This window comes from Vulpes vulpes, chromosome 16, assembly GCF_048418805.1.
Source record: "Vulpes vulpes isolate BD-2025 chromosome 16, VulVul3, whole genome shotgun sequence".
Classification (NCBI taxonomy): Eukaryota; Metazoa; Chordata; class Mammalia; order Carnivora; family Canidae; genus Vulpes; species Vulpes vulpes.
Window position 1 is genome coordinate 52691779 of NC_132795.1, and position 15648 is coordinate 52707426.

Genomic DNA, 15648 nt, shown 5'->3' on the forward strand with positions numbered 1-15648 from the left:
CCTTCTCGGGCCTTCCACTCCTCCCCTCTGCTGAGGATCCTCCCGCTTTACCTGGCACCAGAGGCCCTGCCAAATTTGGGTTAAGCTGACTACCCCACCCTTTCTCACCCCTGTGTCCCTGCCTAGGGCACTCCCCAGCCTCCCACCCTGGGCATCTCCATGTGTCCGAGTCTGACTGCTCTCCAGTGTCATGCCAGCAAGCTCTTCTAGAACTTCAACTCTGTGCCACCCCCCTTCTAAGTGGGCTGTGACTTCTTAGCCTCACGGCACCAAGCTCAGAGCTTCTCTTGCGCATCTGGCATGTATGTATATGGAGCACTTCAAGGTATCCAGCTCTGGGCCGAACCCTAGAGGATTCAACACAAGCAAAACCTACCTCTGGGCTCAGTCGATCCAGGAAGGAGGACTGGAGACACCCTCCCAAGCCCCAGAGGATTAACCCCACCTCACAGACTCAGAGCGGTGAGGGAATATCTCAAGGTCACACAGCTGGACAGCGGTGGAGTCAGAATTCCCACCCAGAGGCCCTGAAGATCTGCACCCTTAACCCGTGTGTCATTCAGCTTCCCAATTCCAAGTGTGACTCAACCCAGTATATCCTTGTATTTTATTTATGTGTTTCCTTTATTACATGAGTAATCCACTTTTATTGCAAAGGAACTCCTTTGCAAAGGAACTGGAAAACACAAAGGAAAAAAATAAAATCATCTACTTTCCCATTGCCTAGAGCAAAGCACTGTCAACACTTCAGTGTTTCCATGACTTTTTTTTCAAAGTGTATCATACCTTCCTTTTACAAGAATGCCTTCATGCTACCAGTGGTTTTATAATTTTTCTTCCTCTTACAATAAATCAGACACCTCTTTCTACATTAATAAACATTTGTCTACATTGGCTTTTTTAAAGATTTTTTTTAAGATTTATTTATTTATGATAGACACACAGAGAGAGAGAGGCAGAGACACAGGACGAGGGAGAAGCAGCTCCATGCCGGGAGCCTGACGTGGGACTTGATCCCGGGACTCCAGGATCGCACCCTGGGCCAAAGGCAGGCGCCAAACCGCTGAGCCACCCACCCCCCTACATTGGTTTTCTTAATTGTGAAATGTTGCATACAGAGATGTACTTAAAACCGGTGTACACTTTAAAATAATAATAAAAAGAAACTTCAGCCCCAAACAGTCAGAAGCTTGGGCTTTTCTGCCTCCTTGCTTCTTCTTCCTTTTTTTTTTTTTTTTAGACTTTATTTATTCATGAGAGACATAGGCAGAGGGAGAAGTGGGCTCCATGCAGGACTCGATCCCAGGACCCCAGGATCACGCCCTGAGCCAAAGGCAGACACTCAACCACTGAGCCACCCAGGCGTCCCTCTGCCTCCTTGTTTCTGAGCTGACTGCACCTGTATTCAGATTTCCAGAGTAGGGGTGCAGGGATGCACACTTCTGTGAGCTGGAACAGGTACCCTCAGCTGAGCCAGGCAGCAGGTCATGGATAGGGTCTCATCAGGCCGTGATCAAGACCGGTCAAGTGGCTGACAGGAATCTGGGCCTGGCTCACTGGGGATTCTGTTCCTAAAATAAGCAGTAGAGAAACCGGTAGGATCTTGGGGATGACAGCCCCGGTAGGGAAGTGCACACACCATTCCGGGGTCTCTTCTCACCACCACCCCGGGGATACCGTTGCCCCTCTGCTGGCTGGCTCCTCACTTCCTAGACTGTCCACCCCATGTTTGTAATGAGCCCATCCTCCAGGAGTTCTTGAGAAAGACCCCAAGGAGGTAATATTCTGAAATCTTGCATTCCATCTCATGGTTGACTGATGCTTGGCTGAGTAAGAATTCAAAGTTGGAGACTCTTGTCCTCATGCATCATGAAGCCACATCGTGAAGCCTGGCTGCCACAGTGTGCACAGGCAGGCTGAAGCCATTCAGAGTCTTGAGCCCTATTTTGTCACTAGAGTTCCGGAATGTCACCCTGGTAGTCCTCTTTGTGGGTCTAATTTCATCCACCGTGCCAGTACTCAGGGGGCCCTTTCCATGTGGGGAAACTCATATCCTTTATTTTTCAGAAATTGAATTTTTTTTTGGATGATTTCCTTCCTTCTGTTTTCTCACTTCTCATTCTGAAACCCCTTTTACTCATCATCCTGGACCTTCTAGGCTGGTCTTCTAACTTCCTTTTCTCTCCTATTTGTCATGGGATTTTGTTTTGGTTTAGTTTTTAGTTTTGGGGAGGGATTTTTTTGTTTTGGTTTGGTTGGGTTGTTTTTGTTTTTGCTTTACCCTCAACTTTTGCTTCCTGGCCTTCTGTTGAGGTTTTCAATTCTGCTATCCTATTTTTAAAATTGTATTTATTTACTTATTTATTTGAGAGAGAAAGAGAGCACGAACAGAAGAAAAGGGCAGAGGGAGAGGGAGAAGCAGGCTCTTCACTGACTGGGGAGCCCGATGTAGGGTTCAATCCCAAGACCCTGGGGTGATGCCCTGAGCTGAAGGCAGACGGTTAACATACTAAGCCACCGAGGCACCCCACTGCTATCCTATTTTTAATTTCCAAGGTGTTCTTTTTTTAAATTTTTATTTATTTATGATAGTCACAGAGAGAGAGAGAGGCAGAGACACAGGCAGAGGAAGAAGCAGGCTCCATGCACCAGGAGCCCGACGTGGGATTTGATCCCAGGTCTCCAGGATCGCGCCCTGGGACAAAGGCAGGCGCTAAACCGCTGTGCCACCCAGGGTCCCCTCCAAGGTGTTCTTATTTGTTTTCTAAATGTCCTTTTTTGGGGGCACCTGGGTGGCTCAGTCGGTTAAACATCTGCCTTCAGCTCAGGTCATGATCCCTGGGTCATGGGACTGAACCCCGAGTCCAGCTCCCTAATCATCAGGGAGTCTGCTTCTCCCCCTCTCTCTCTCTGCATCTCCCCCTGCATGTGCTCTCTCTCTCTCTCTCTCTCAAATAAATAAATAAAATCTTTTAAAAAATAGATACCTTCAAATAGTCCTCTTTATTTTAAATTTCTTTCACCCTCAGATCTACAAGCAGTTGATGCTGCCCAGTCCCAAGCTTTGGAGGAGGCTTTTGTATAAACGAGGCTTGGTCAGCTTTCCCCACTGTCGGGAGGGATCTGGCTGTCTGCAGTTGGGCAGGTCAGGTAATACTGGTCTTCCTGCTCTTCGGCTTCCAGGGGTTCTTTCCTTTCCTGTTCTCCTTGTCCTTGTGGATTTATGGGCTTCTGGAGGCAATGTGTGCTCTATTCATGTCTTAACCTGAAAATCTCCTCCGTATCTGTGATGACCACAGAGTTGTACAGATTTGCCGGATAACCCATTTAAAGAGTCTCCTCTAGTTGACTGTATGGCTTCTTTTCCTTTCTTTTTTCTTTTCTTTTCCTTTCTTTTCTGTCTGTCTGTCTGTCACAAGCAAGGCTGCCTTAGATGCTCTGAGTTTGGGCTTTGCTCATTCGATTCTCAGGACAAACTCACTGAAGTAGACTTGCTGATGTAATTCCACCTAGATCTTTCTCATGGGGCGGGGGGGGGGGGGGGGGAGGTCTGTGTGTCTGTCTCCTGGGCGCCTGGCAGGACACGAGACAGGAGCAGAGGGCAAGTGCGGGTGAAGTCAGGCCCTGGCCCGGCCTCACCCCAGCGCTCAGAGGCATCCCACTCCCCTTCTGTCTCGGACCACCTGTCACTCAAGCCTTGGAGCCTTCGACGGAGGATGGAGGGTAGCAGCCCCTGGCCGTGACAGCGCGGTCGTGAGGAATCAAACAAGCCAAGGTCTGAAACCCATCCAAGGCTTTGATCCAGTCAAGGGAGCTGATAGTAATCGGACGCTTCTGTGCGCCTGCCCGTCTGGTTCGGAGCATTCGGAGCACGCCTGTTGCTCCCTGCACCGCGCCTGGGCTGAGAAATCAAACAGAAACGACGTGGGGGCGTCCCAAGCCCCCGCACCCGCGAGGCACAACGACGTCTACACTGCGTCCCGCTGGGTCACCAAGGTCGCGGGCTAGCGGCCGCCGGGGCTCCGCAGGCGCCCGGGTCACTCCCGGCCCCGCCGCGCAGGCGCGCGAGCTCCCGGAGCCCGGGCGGAACCCGTCCCCGCGGAACCTTTCTCCCCGCGCCCGGGGGCGGCCCGCCCGGCGGGAAATGCGTGAGGGACCGCGCCCTGCGCCTCGGTCGCCCCGGTAACGCGCGGCCGGCAGCGGCCTCACCATGAGCCTGCGGGGCGCGCGGGCCGCGTGGGCTCGGGGCTGGGGCGCGGGCTGCCGCCGCGGCGCCTCGGACCTCCCGCGGCCCCCGCCGCGCGCCGTGGACGTGGCGGAGCTGCTGCGAGACGCCACGGTCGCGGAGGAAAGGCCGCGGGCGGCGGAGGCGCGGCGGCCGCCGGGCCAGTGCTCGGTGCTGCTCTTCCCGGGCCAGGGCAGCCAGCTGGTGGGCATGGGCCGGGGGCTGCTCCGCTTCCCGCGCGCCCGCGAGCTCTACGCCGCCGCCCGCAGCGTGCTGGGCTACGACCTGCTGGAGCTGAGCCTGCACGGGCCGCAGGAGGCCCTGGACCGCACCGCGCACTGCCAGCCCGCCGTCTTCGTGGCCTCGCTGGCCGCCGTGGAGAAGCTGCAGCACCTGCAGCCCGCGGTGAGGCCCGACGGCCCGCGGCCCGCGGGCGGGATGGGCGGGGCCCGGGGCTCCAGGTGCATCGCCTCGGGCGAGGCCTCGCGGTTCGCACTGAGCGGGGGTGGCGGGGAGGTGGGGATGCGGCGCTACCAAGCCTGCGTGTCGGGGGAGGGGCTGGGCAGCCCAGGGGTGGGCTCAGCTTTGATTTATATTATTTTTAGAGATTTCATTCATTCATGAGAGAGGGAGAAGCAGGCTCTCCGCGGGGAGCCCCTGCAGGACTCGATCCCAAGACCCCGGGATCACGCCCTGAGCCAAAGGCAGATGCTCCACAACTGAGCCACGCGGGTGCCCTGATTTGGCTTATTTTTTAAAGGTCATTCATTTTTATTTAATTTTTTTTAAGATTTTATTTATTTATTCATGACAGACACACAGAGAGAGACAGAGGCAGGGACACAGGCAGAGGGAGAAGCAAGCTCCATGCCGGGAGCCGGATGCGGGACTCCATCCCAGGTCCCCAGGATCATGCCCTGGGCCAAAGCAGCGCTAAACCTCTGAGCCACCCAGACTGCCCAAAAATTTTATATATATTTATTTGAGAGACACAGAGCAGGAGTGGCAGGGGGAGGAGGAGAGGAAGAAGCAGAAGCCCTGTCACCGGGCTCCATCTCAGGACCCAGAGATCATGACCTGAGCCAAAGGCAGACCCAACCGACTGAGCCTCCCGGGCGCCGCTGTGTGTCCTCTTCTAGCCAGAGCTCCAGGCCAGTGGCTTCTAGTTCCTTGAGCCTCTGAACACCCTGTCAGCTCTCAGGTGCAGAACCTGGGACCGAACACCCCACCCATCCCCTAAAGAACTTGGTCTCATGTCCCGCATCTGTCACCACAGGTTATTGAGAACTGTGTTGCTGCTGCCGGATTCAGTGTGGGAGAATTTGCAGCCCTAGTGTTTGCTGGAGCCATGGAATTTACTGAAGGTACACAGGAAGGGGTTTGGTTTTGTGCCAGGGTGTTCTCTTGCTGGGCTCACTGGGGACCAGGGACACTCAAAAATAATTCTTGGAGCCACTTGGGTGATAGAGAAGGGAGCACATGGATGAGAATGACATTGGAACCTGAAGACCAGACTTCACCTTGATTCCCTTTATTTTTTTTGTTCTTGTTTGTTTTGTTCAGTTTTTTTTTTTTTTTTTAATTCCCTTTAAAGCCTGATGGGTTCATTGGAGATTTTCTTTCTTTTTGTAATCTCCTGAACTCTGCTTGCCTGACTGTCTCCCACACTGTCCTGGGTGCCTCAGTCCACTCCCACACCACCAGTGCCTGTGACCCTATCGAAGGCCTGCAGATGGTCATGGAATGAAAAAGTAAATGAATGTTTGATCTTGAGCATATCAGTTTCGCTCAAGATGTTTGCTCCTTAGTGAAACCAGTTAAACTGTTTTGCTTATAGTTAAATATGGGGAAAGGATGTGAACAGACCTTTCTCTAAAGAAGATGTACAGATGGCCACCAGGCATGTGAAAAGATGTTCAATATCACTAATCCTTAGGGATGTGCAAATCAAAACCACACTGTGTGGCAGCCCCGGTGGCGCAGTGGTTTAGTGCTGCCTGCATCCCGGGGTGTGATCCTGGAGACCGGGATCGAGTCCCACGTCAGGCTCCCTGCATGGAGCCTGCTTCTCTCTCTGCCTCTCTCTCTCTCTCTCTCTCAATAAATAAATAAAAATCTTAAAACAAAACAAAACCACACTGAGGTACCACCTGATTCCCAATAGGATGGCTTCAGCTAAATATATAATGGGGCACCTGAGTGGCTCTGTCAGTTAAACATCTGCCTTCGGCTTTGGTCATGGTCCCAGGGTCTTGGGATCAAGTCCTGCATCACAGGGCTCCCTGCTCAGTGGGAGTCTCTCCTCCCTCTGCCATTCCCCCTGTTCAGGCTCTCTCTCTCTCTCTCTCTCAAATATTTTTAAAAATATATAATAGTAATAAAAAATTTTAAATTAGTAAGTGTTGGCAAGAATGTGAAAAAATAGGACCCTCAGACATGGCTGGCAAGAATGTAAAATGGTGCGGCCACTGTGGGAACCAGTTTAATGGTTCCACAAGAAGTTACACATAGAATTACCGTATGGCCCAGTGGTTCTGTCTGCAGGTATATACCTAAAAAATGAACACATGTTGACACAAAAAAAACCTGCACACAAAAGTTCATAACAACATTATTCAAAATAGCCCAAAGATGGAAACAATCCAAGTGTCCCTCATCAGATGAGTTGGTAAGCAAATTGCACTCTGTCCATGCAATGGAATATTCTTCAGCCATAATAAGGAATAAAGTGTGATACATGCTACAACATGGATGAGCCTCAAAAGCATGCTCAGTGAAAGAAGCAATCCCTTTTATATGAAATGTCCAGAATATGCAAATCCACAGAGACAATAGATTAGAGATTATGGGGGCAGAGGGCAGAGGAAAGGAGAAATGGGGAGTGGTTACTTCATGGATATGGGGTATTTTATGGAGGGATGGAAAGTTTTGAAACTAGAATGAGCTGGAGGCTGCACATTATGAATACAACAAGTACCACTGAGCCATAGACTTAAAACTCATTCTATTTTATGACTTTTACTTCAGGGTTTTGGAAAACAGCATTATAGCACTGGTAAGGAAACAACTAAAAAATGCTGCATATTCACACCTCCTAGTAAAACTTTTATATACATAGAGTTTTCTGTGCACATAATTTGCAGTTATAGCAGATGTATATCCTGTGTTTTTTCACTTGACATTTTGCATAGTTAACGCCTGCATGGGAAGACTTCACGTGCCCTCTCCACTTTTCCCCTGTGTTCTTTGCTACTTCCTACCTCAGGCTCTCAGTGGATTTGCTCCAAAGTTTGCTCCCTACCTGGGTGAGGGCCCCACAGTCCAGTACAACTGTATGGACATGCAGAGTGAAGGAAGATGTATTAGGAAGTGTGCAGGGTGTGCTCCTCAGACCTTCCCTGTGGTCCCAGGAAACCCTGAACTGGCCCCTTAACTTGTCCTCAGTCCACTCATCCCCTCCCCCAGGGAGAGGACCCAGGACCAGGATGACGGATGTCCAGTCATTACAGGCCATTCTTATGTCACAGTCACTGGAGCCACCTTCCCCGAGCACAGCCCAGGCTTTTCACCTGACGCTTGAGCTGCACTGAGCCAGGAGCTCTGCATTTCCGTTCATCCGCCTTGGCAGTGTCGGCTTCTACAGCTCCAAGTAGGGGCAGTAAAACTTGATTTATGAGAATCCTATGTTACTGAAACTGATTCCCAGTTTTTACAACAATCTAGGCAGATTAGATATTATCCTCATTTTATTAACTGAAAATTTGACCCGAAAGGTCATGACTTGCCCAAAACAGTATGGCTCAATGTCTGCTCCTTGGCACCCTGCTCCCTGCCCCAGGGTTTCTCAACTGCAGCACTTGACATTTTGGACCAGGTAGTAACTTGTTTTGGGTGGAGCTATGCATTGTGGGATGTGGAGCAGCATCCCTGACCTCTACCACCAGATGTCAGTAGCGAGCACCCCTCACCACACGTGCACATCAGAAGTGTCTCCAGACACTAAAGCACTGGGATTAAGAACCACCAGCCTCTATCAAGATGGCTTTAAGGCTGGGAGCTCCACGGTTTCGTGTGTAGAGCGCCAAGGACAGCGCCCCCTTTCTCAGGATGGTGGCGCCATCCCCATGTGCTAGGTGGAGATGCGAAGAACGGAAGAACTGTCACATTGTGGACTGGTGACAAACACCAGTGTCGGCGTCTCCAGCGTGCAGCGCAGAGCTTGTGCTTTGTCTTTCAGCTCCAGGCTTCCCTCCTTTGTTCCGTGCCCTGATTTTTCCAAATGCGCTTCTCTCTGGATAGGTCTGTATGCGGTGAAAATCCGAGCGGAGGCCATGCAGGCAGCCTCGGAAGCTGTCCCCAGCGGGATGCTGTCTGTCCTCGGCAAGCCCCAGTCCAAGTTCAGCTTCGCCTGTTTGGAAGCCCAGGAGCACTGCAAGACTTTGGGCATAGCGGACCCCGTGTGTGAGGTGGCCAACTACCTCTTTCCTGATTGCAGGGTGATCTCAGGACACCTGGAGGTTGGTGCCAATGGGAACAGCCTTTCGAGACAACCAGGGCGGTATGGAGGGTTGAATTGTCCCACCCACACTCAGGGGACGGGAGGGGGTGATGGGTGCTTTGCCAAGCCGTGATCTTTGGGAGGAAGTATTTGAGCAGGGGTGGGAGGGGTGGGGTGGCAGGAGGCCAGGATCCGGTCTCACTCCACGTTGCATAGACAAGGACCCTGGGCAAATCCCCTCGCCTTCTTGAAGGTAAAGGTATTGGGCCAGATGATCCCCAGGGCCTTCCTGTAGTAAATTCTGGGGTCCTCACAACCTCTGATCTGGTCGCCTCTTTAGCAAGAGGAGAAGCCATTCCTGCTAGGTTGTCCCACCCCACTGTGCCTTTTCTTAGGTGTCTGTTTTTACCCCTTTCCTTCTGTCCTTCCTTCCATTCACTGCTTCCCTAGATGTTTCTGAAGCAGCTCCTCTGTAACCAGCACTTGAGGGCACATGGTCTGATAAGCTGGGAACAGGGACCATGGGTTTGGGGGCACAGTAAGGGTTGGGCTGGCCGCCAGAAGGCCTGAAGACGCAGCACCAAGAGTGGTGCTTGGAGGTAAGTCCGCCAGGAAGAGGACATCCCCAGCGGAGAGGCAGTGAGCGGCCAATGGAAGAAGGTAGGTCTGTACCGAGGCCGCGGCCCTGGAGTGCCAAGCGGGTCCACGCAGGGTCTCACCTGAGGGGCTGCTGGTGCAGGGCCAGCGTCTGCACAGCTCATGTCACCTAGGCCTTGCAGCCAGCCTGTGCTCCCCAGAAGGGAGTCCTACCCACGTTTTACACACAAGGAAGCTGAGGAAGAGTGAGAGGCCAGTGCTTAGAGATGTGGAGGTGGCCTGGAGGCCTGGCCTGTCTCATTCTAGAACCTTCTGTCTCCACTCAGCTGCTCTCAGCCTATCATCCCCTGTGAGGCCTTGCCAGTATGCCAGGGGTCTGTGTGAATCTCCCCTGAACCAGTGAGTCTCTCCTGTGACAGTCCTGAGAAGATAGGAAGATCAGTGACAGTGGCCCCGTGTTGATCGTATTGCTGGTTGCTCGTTCCCATTAACAGCCTTGGAACAGCCCAGAAGTGAGTGGGGAGGGGCCCCAAACCAGGGCAGGCATCTCCCCACACAGTTCCCAGACAGGTACACAGGATGACGACTGCTGGGATTCCCAGGGAGGTTAGCCTTCTGGTGCAGTTGGAAGTGCCAAGGCAAAGAGCTCAGGTGAGGGCACGGCCTTCCCAGAGCAGGACAGTCCCTTTGCAACAGCTGATGTGACATAAACCCCTTGGCCTCTGCTAAACCAGAGCCTGGGCTGAGGGCCAGCCGCCCACACCCTGAGGCTGTTGGCTGGGCTCCTGTGGCCCCAGCCTGGGACGAAAACTGACTCTGAGATGCTGAAATGATGCTGGAAGTACCACCGAGTAGCCACCCATGCAGGTGCCGCTGACCAGACAGTCCAGTCATGGTGGGGAGGGTCTGAAAGGCCTGTGATAAGAGGGGCTCCTGGGTGCCCTTCAGTGAGATGGGGATGGAGGGAGGGTGGTGGTGACGTGAAGCGTCAGGACAGGCTGGACTCTGCTGCAGTGACAGTCGGCCCAGACCCCTCTGTGCTTCCCACAGGAGTGGGTCACACTGCCATCACACTTTGCTTCCCTGTGCTGAGCTCTGCTCCACTTCGCTTTCACCAGCACTTGGGCCACTGCAGCAGCCTGTGTGGGACGCCGATAGACTCATGGCTCAGGATGGTAAGACGTGGTGAGCCACGGGCTGCGTTGGTGATGCCCGGGTGGATCTGTCCACCTGCAGGGACGGGCCACAGAGATGGGCGACAGGTGCCATCTGACCAAAAGTAGGAATCCTTCCTACCCTTTGGGGACACAAATAGCTAACCTGTTACAGATTTTTTTATTTTATCACTTTTTAAAGATTTTATTTATTTATTCATGAGAGACACAGAGAGAGAGAGAGATGCAGAGACACATGCAGAGAGAGGAGCAGGCTCCCTGCGGGGACCCCAATGCGGGACTTGATCCCGGAACCCCAGGGTAAGGCCCTGAGCCAAAGGCAGACGCTCACCCACTGGTCCACCCAGGCGTCCCAGGTTACAGGTCTTTTAGTGTACGTGGCTGGGCTCGGCATATGAGGTCATTGCTGACCCTCACGTAGTGCCTGTGCGCCAGGCGGAGTTCTCCTTCATAGCCTGAGTTAACTCTTGTCCACCTTTTATAGATGAGGGAACCGAGGCCAAGAGGTGAGACAGGGAGACAGGCTCGTCCAAAGTCATGCAGCCGCTGGGACCTAAGCTCACCCTCCATCTTCCAGGGAACAGCAGGCTCAGCCTCTGCGTGGCTGTGGATGGTGGCGGGCCAGAGATGGGGCCAGAGACGGGCAGACAGACCATGTAGTGCAGGGGAAGCCCTCGGGCAGAGCTGGTGGAGGGCTGGCAGGGGGGCAGGCCTGGCTGTGTCCTGAGGCCGTATGGTCTCTGAAAATGTCTACTATTTTTAATATATTTGCAAATTATGTTATTTGCAAACAGCTCTGAGGTGGGGCCTGTTAGCTGGGAGGCCCTTTCTGGGCTGAGACGCCCTTCAGGGGAAGGGTTTTGGCTTCAGGGACAGAGCTCTTGACTTCTCGAGAAGTCAAGACGAGGGGGTTCTGATAGAAATGACGCCTGGAGTCTCCTGAGTTCTTATCTTGAGGGTTATGGAGCAATAAGAAAACGGGCCTATAATTGAAGACTAACACTAGGTAGCGTGTTCTCCTTTATCCGACCCTCTCACACCTCCTGCCTGACCGCGTCCCAGCAACCTCGTGAAGCAGCTGAAGTTGTGTCCACTTTGCGGATGACAAGAGTTCAGAGGTTGAGTGGTTTGCCCCAGGCTCCCGGGCTGCTGCATGAGGCGCTGGGGTGGACCAGGCTTCCCGGCCTCCATCTCTCTCTGGCCACCTGCCCAGCTGGGGGGTGGGAATGGTCATAGCCCCAGGGGAGGACTTAGGGGCCGCTGAGTACACAACTGATGTGTTCTGGAACAAAGAGGTGAAGTGAGCCAGTCCTCGCGGCTGTTTGCAGGATGAAATGGGCAGATGGGTCTTCTATCCACAGGACCAAGCTGGTGCCAGCGGTGGCCACCTCGCCATGTGGTGCCTCCCCTAAGATGTCCTTGGCTTAAACTTCTTTCTTCTTCTCCCAGGCGCTGCAGTTCCTCCAGAAGAATTCCTCTAAGTATCACTTCAGGCGCACCAAGATGCTGCCCGTCAGTGGTGGGTTCCATACGCGCCTCATGGAGCCAGCCCTGGAGCCCCTGACCCAAGTCCTAAAGTCGGTTGGTGTCAAGAAGCCTCTGGTTTCCGTCCACTCAAACATCGATGGGAAGAGATACATGCATCCGAAACACATCCAGAAGTTGCTGGTGCAGCAGGTGGTCTCCCCGGTGAAGTGGGAGCAGACGATGCATGCCATATACGAGAGGAAGAAGGGCGTCGAGTTCCCCAAGACTTTTGAAGTCGGACCTGGGAAGCAGCTGGGAGCCATCCTGAAGAGCTGCAACCTGCAGGCCTGGAAGTCCTACCAGAATGTGGAAGTGCTGGCGGATGACGATGGTGGGGCCTAGAGCAGGCCCCAGAGCAGGCCGAAGGAGTCTGCGGTGCCGGGGGAGGGGCGGGGGAGGGGCCCGGGCGCCAGGGGGTGCTGCTCGGCCTGGGCCGCTTGCTTCCTCTGCAGTGATTGGGAGGCTCTGTGTGCAAAGTGCTTTGACGGCCACTTGAAAGGCACTGAGAGGATTTCTTTTTTTTTTTTTCTGAGAGGATTTCTTTTACTGGACCAGGTCTGGCTCTCCCACCCGCCCCCGCCTCCCCCAGGCATGTTCCGAGGCTCAGGCAGCAGCCCTGCTGCCAGAAGTCTTGGTGAGGACCTGCTCTGCCTCCCCCAGCTCTGGGCTCAGGTGGCTGCTCTGTAAGGGGCTGAAAGCACCTGGCGGGCGGGCATGTTCCAGGGCCTGGGAAGGCTCAGCCCGACGCCTATCACGCCCTGGTGTGGCCACAAGGCAGGCCAGAGCCAGAGCAGCTCCTCGACTGCCCCGCTAGCCTGTGCACACCCACGGCCAGAATCTTAGCCCCATGGTCACTGAACGCAAAGGGCTTTAAGACACAATTGGCCTTGGCGGCCATTCTGTCCACCCCAACACTCAACAGGTGGGAGACCCAGTCCCACATTTGTTTATTTCCCAACAGTGTTGAGTGCCTGCTGTATGCCTGTGAGTGACCTCTACCCTCTGGTGGGGAAGAGGGTCCCGAGCAAGGCGGGAAGGGTTTGGGGAGGCTGGGCGCTCAGTCTCCCCACGCCCCTGGCATCCCCTCAGACGGTGATCACGGAGTGTCTCCCGTGTGCCCGGGACCTGCTGTGGCACAGGCTGCCCTCAGAGCCTCTCAGCCAGCTCCACACTGGGAGCAAAGCGCAGGTGCTCTGTGGATGCCGCTCCTGCCCTGATACTAAATACGAGTAATTCTAAGCTTCTCGGGGTTTTGTCATTAATCCGCAATCGTGGGAAAACCTCACAGTACAGAATCTCTGCATCTGTCCGTAAATGTGGCTGGGTTCCCCAGTCTGGGCTTCCATTCTCGCCGTGCTGCAGGCTGGATGGTATCACGGGGCCACCCTCAGCTCGAAGGAGCATGGTCCATGGTCCCATGTAAGGGAGCTGCAGAGGCAGTGGAGGGTGAGTTCCCGCGTGGCAGGCCTTGCTGCTTCTATGGGCACAGCCCTTTACCTCAGGGCCCAGGATGGCGCTCTCAGGCCCATCCCTACTCAAAGGCACAGCAATTGAGGGACATATGGTGCTGTCCTAAGGAAGGTTCCAGGAAGCTGGCCACATCTCTGCCTGCACTGCAGGGGCTGCCTAGTAGGGGGAACCCAGGGGTGCAGGAGCCCTGGGAGCCCGGGCCAAGGTGGATGGGGCCTCCTCCTGCCCCTGCAGACTGAGTCGGGATGAGTGACAGAGGCATAGGGTGCTGAGGGGAGTTATGGGGAGCCCAGGGTCTGGGGTGTGGGCCTTAAGGGTGGTGGTGGATCCTACATCCTGCTCCTTGGCAGGTCTGGGCTAGTTCCTGCCCCCTTGAGGAAAGTAGCCCACGCCATTGCTCCCACAGTGCTAGAGGCAGGAGTCCCACCTTCCACCACATTTGGGTCCCGTGCCAGTGGAGACCCTGGGCCAGTTTCTCTCCAGCAGCTCGTCTCCCTCAGTCCGCCTGGAATGGGGTGCTGCTTCCCTGCCTGGCAGAAACGGATCTCCCTGGGCACTTTCTTCCTAAGAGAACAGATCTTGCCTCTTCATTCCTAAAAATCTTGACTGGCCCAAGGGCCTTGATCAAAAGCCTCTGAAACCGCAAAGGCGATAGGGTCCCTTGTGCCCTGGCAGCCTTGTCGCCTCCTCTGGGAAGGCGCTTCGCTGTTTGCAGCAGGCTCCACCCCAGGGGATAGGGGCCGTGTCCAGGCACTGCCCCTGGAACCTGCTGCAAAGGAGCCACAGGAGATGGGGGCCTCGTGTGGAGGTGACCGCATCACCCCTGCCCCCTTCCTGGGAGGGATGGGCCTCCAGTCTTTCCTTTCTGGGGTTGGACAGTCAAGATTTCTGGTATCGCTGTTGCTTAAGCATCTGTCTGCAACTTGTGCAAGTTGCCACGTGGACCAGCCAGACTGGGTTTGACTGTGACCCCTCCCCGTGGGCCTCAGCGTCTTACTGCCCCACACGGCTGGACTGGCCAACGGTGACGGTCAGAGGATCCCACTGCCCCTCTGGCCAAGCCCCTTACTTCTCTGCTTTGAGCAGATGAGTGAAGTGGCTGCAGCTGGCACCTCCTGTGGGGGCACAGAAGCAGTGGGCAGCTCCTCACAGCCCCAGGGTTGGCATAATCTGGCAAGACAGGGAGTCACACCTCCGTCAAGCTCAGCCAGGGCTCTCACCCCAGGGCCTTTGTATGTGCCACTCCCACTAGCTGGGTGACCCCTTCCCTCATCTCCTCCACAGCAGCTTCTCTGGCCAGCCCTGGTCTGAGTCCCATCCACCCTAGCCCGTTTCTGTCCTGTTACCTCCAGAACACAGCCCACAGCTCTTCTGTGCTTTTTTCCCTCCCCCAAAAACAATGATTAGAGGGGCCAGGTCTTCACATCCCCAGAACTTGTGCCCAAGCCTAGCACAGTAGGGGCTCCCCTGACATCCATGGGTGGGAAGAATGCTGTAAACCCTAGAACACCTGGGGAGGGAGGTCCCCAAATTCCTGCAGGGAGAAGCCTCTGCATCAGCTGCACCAGGGGGCTCCATAAACAGCCTTCCCCTTCCCTCTTCTCACTGAACCCAAGCTCCTTGAGAAGCTGCAGGCACCACCGGCCACTTCTAACACCTACATGGTCAGGTGGGCAGTTCAGTCCCGAGAGCTTAGGAACAAGCTGGGGCTAGATAGTTAGGGAGGACTTCCGGAAGAGATGCCTCTGGATCTGGCCTTGCCACTCCCCGGCTTGCCCTGGGTGGTTTTGGGATGGCCTGACCTTGCCCCAAGGGCCGGGTAGTCAGGCCCCAAGCCGTGAGGGGCAGGACCTGGAGAGCTGTGGCACAGGAGCCTGGTGGTGGCTGGGAGTACGCGGGACCTGGCCAGCCTGGCTGGAGGGTGGCATGTAGCTGCACACGCCAGATGGGCTCTCATGGGCTCTGGGGCTAGCGGAGGGCAGGCCCCGAAGAGGCAGCTGCAGAGGACGTGGGCAGGGGGCTGGAGCAAGCCCAGCCCAGGGCTGGCATCTGAGACAGGGGAACTGTGGTGGGGCAGGGGGACAGTCGGAGCCCAAGTTCCAGAAAGAGGACCTGACTGGGTCTAGAAACAGCACTGGGCCCAGGTCTGGGGCAGG

At 54.8% G+C, this 15648-nt stretch overlaps 1 protein-coding gene across 1 annotated transcript; it reads left to right on the top strand.

The window, feature by feature from the left end:
• The first annotated feature begins 4175 nt into the window (after positions 1 to 4175).
• Positions 4176 to 13261, top strand: MCAT (malonyl-CoA-acyl carrier protein transacylase). The gene is made up of 4 exons (XM_026017379.2): positions 4176 to 4630; positions 5502 to 5589; positions 8525 to 8742; positions 11945 to 13261. The coding sequence occupies exons 1-4, from the start codon at positions 4211 to 4213 to the stop codon at positions 12362 to 12364; spliced, it is 1146 nt and encodes a 381-aa protein (XP_025873164.2). The 5' UTR covers positions 4176 to 4210; the 3' UTR covers positions 12365 to 13261.
• The last annotated feature ends 2387 nt before the right edge of the window (positions 13262 to 15648 follow it).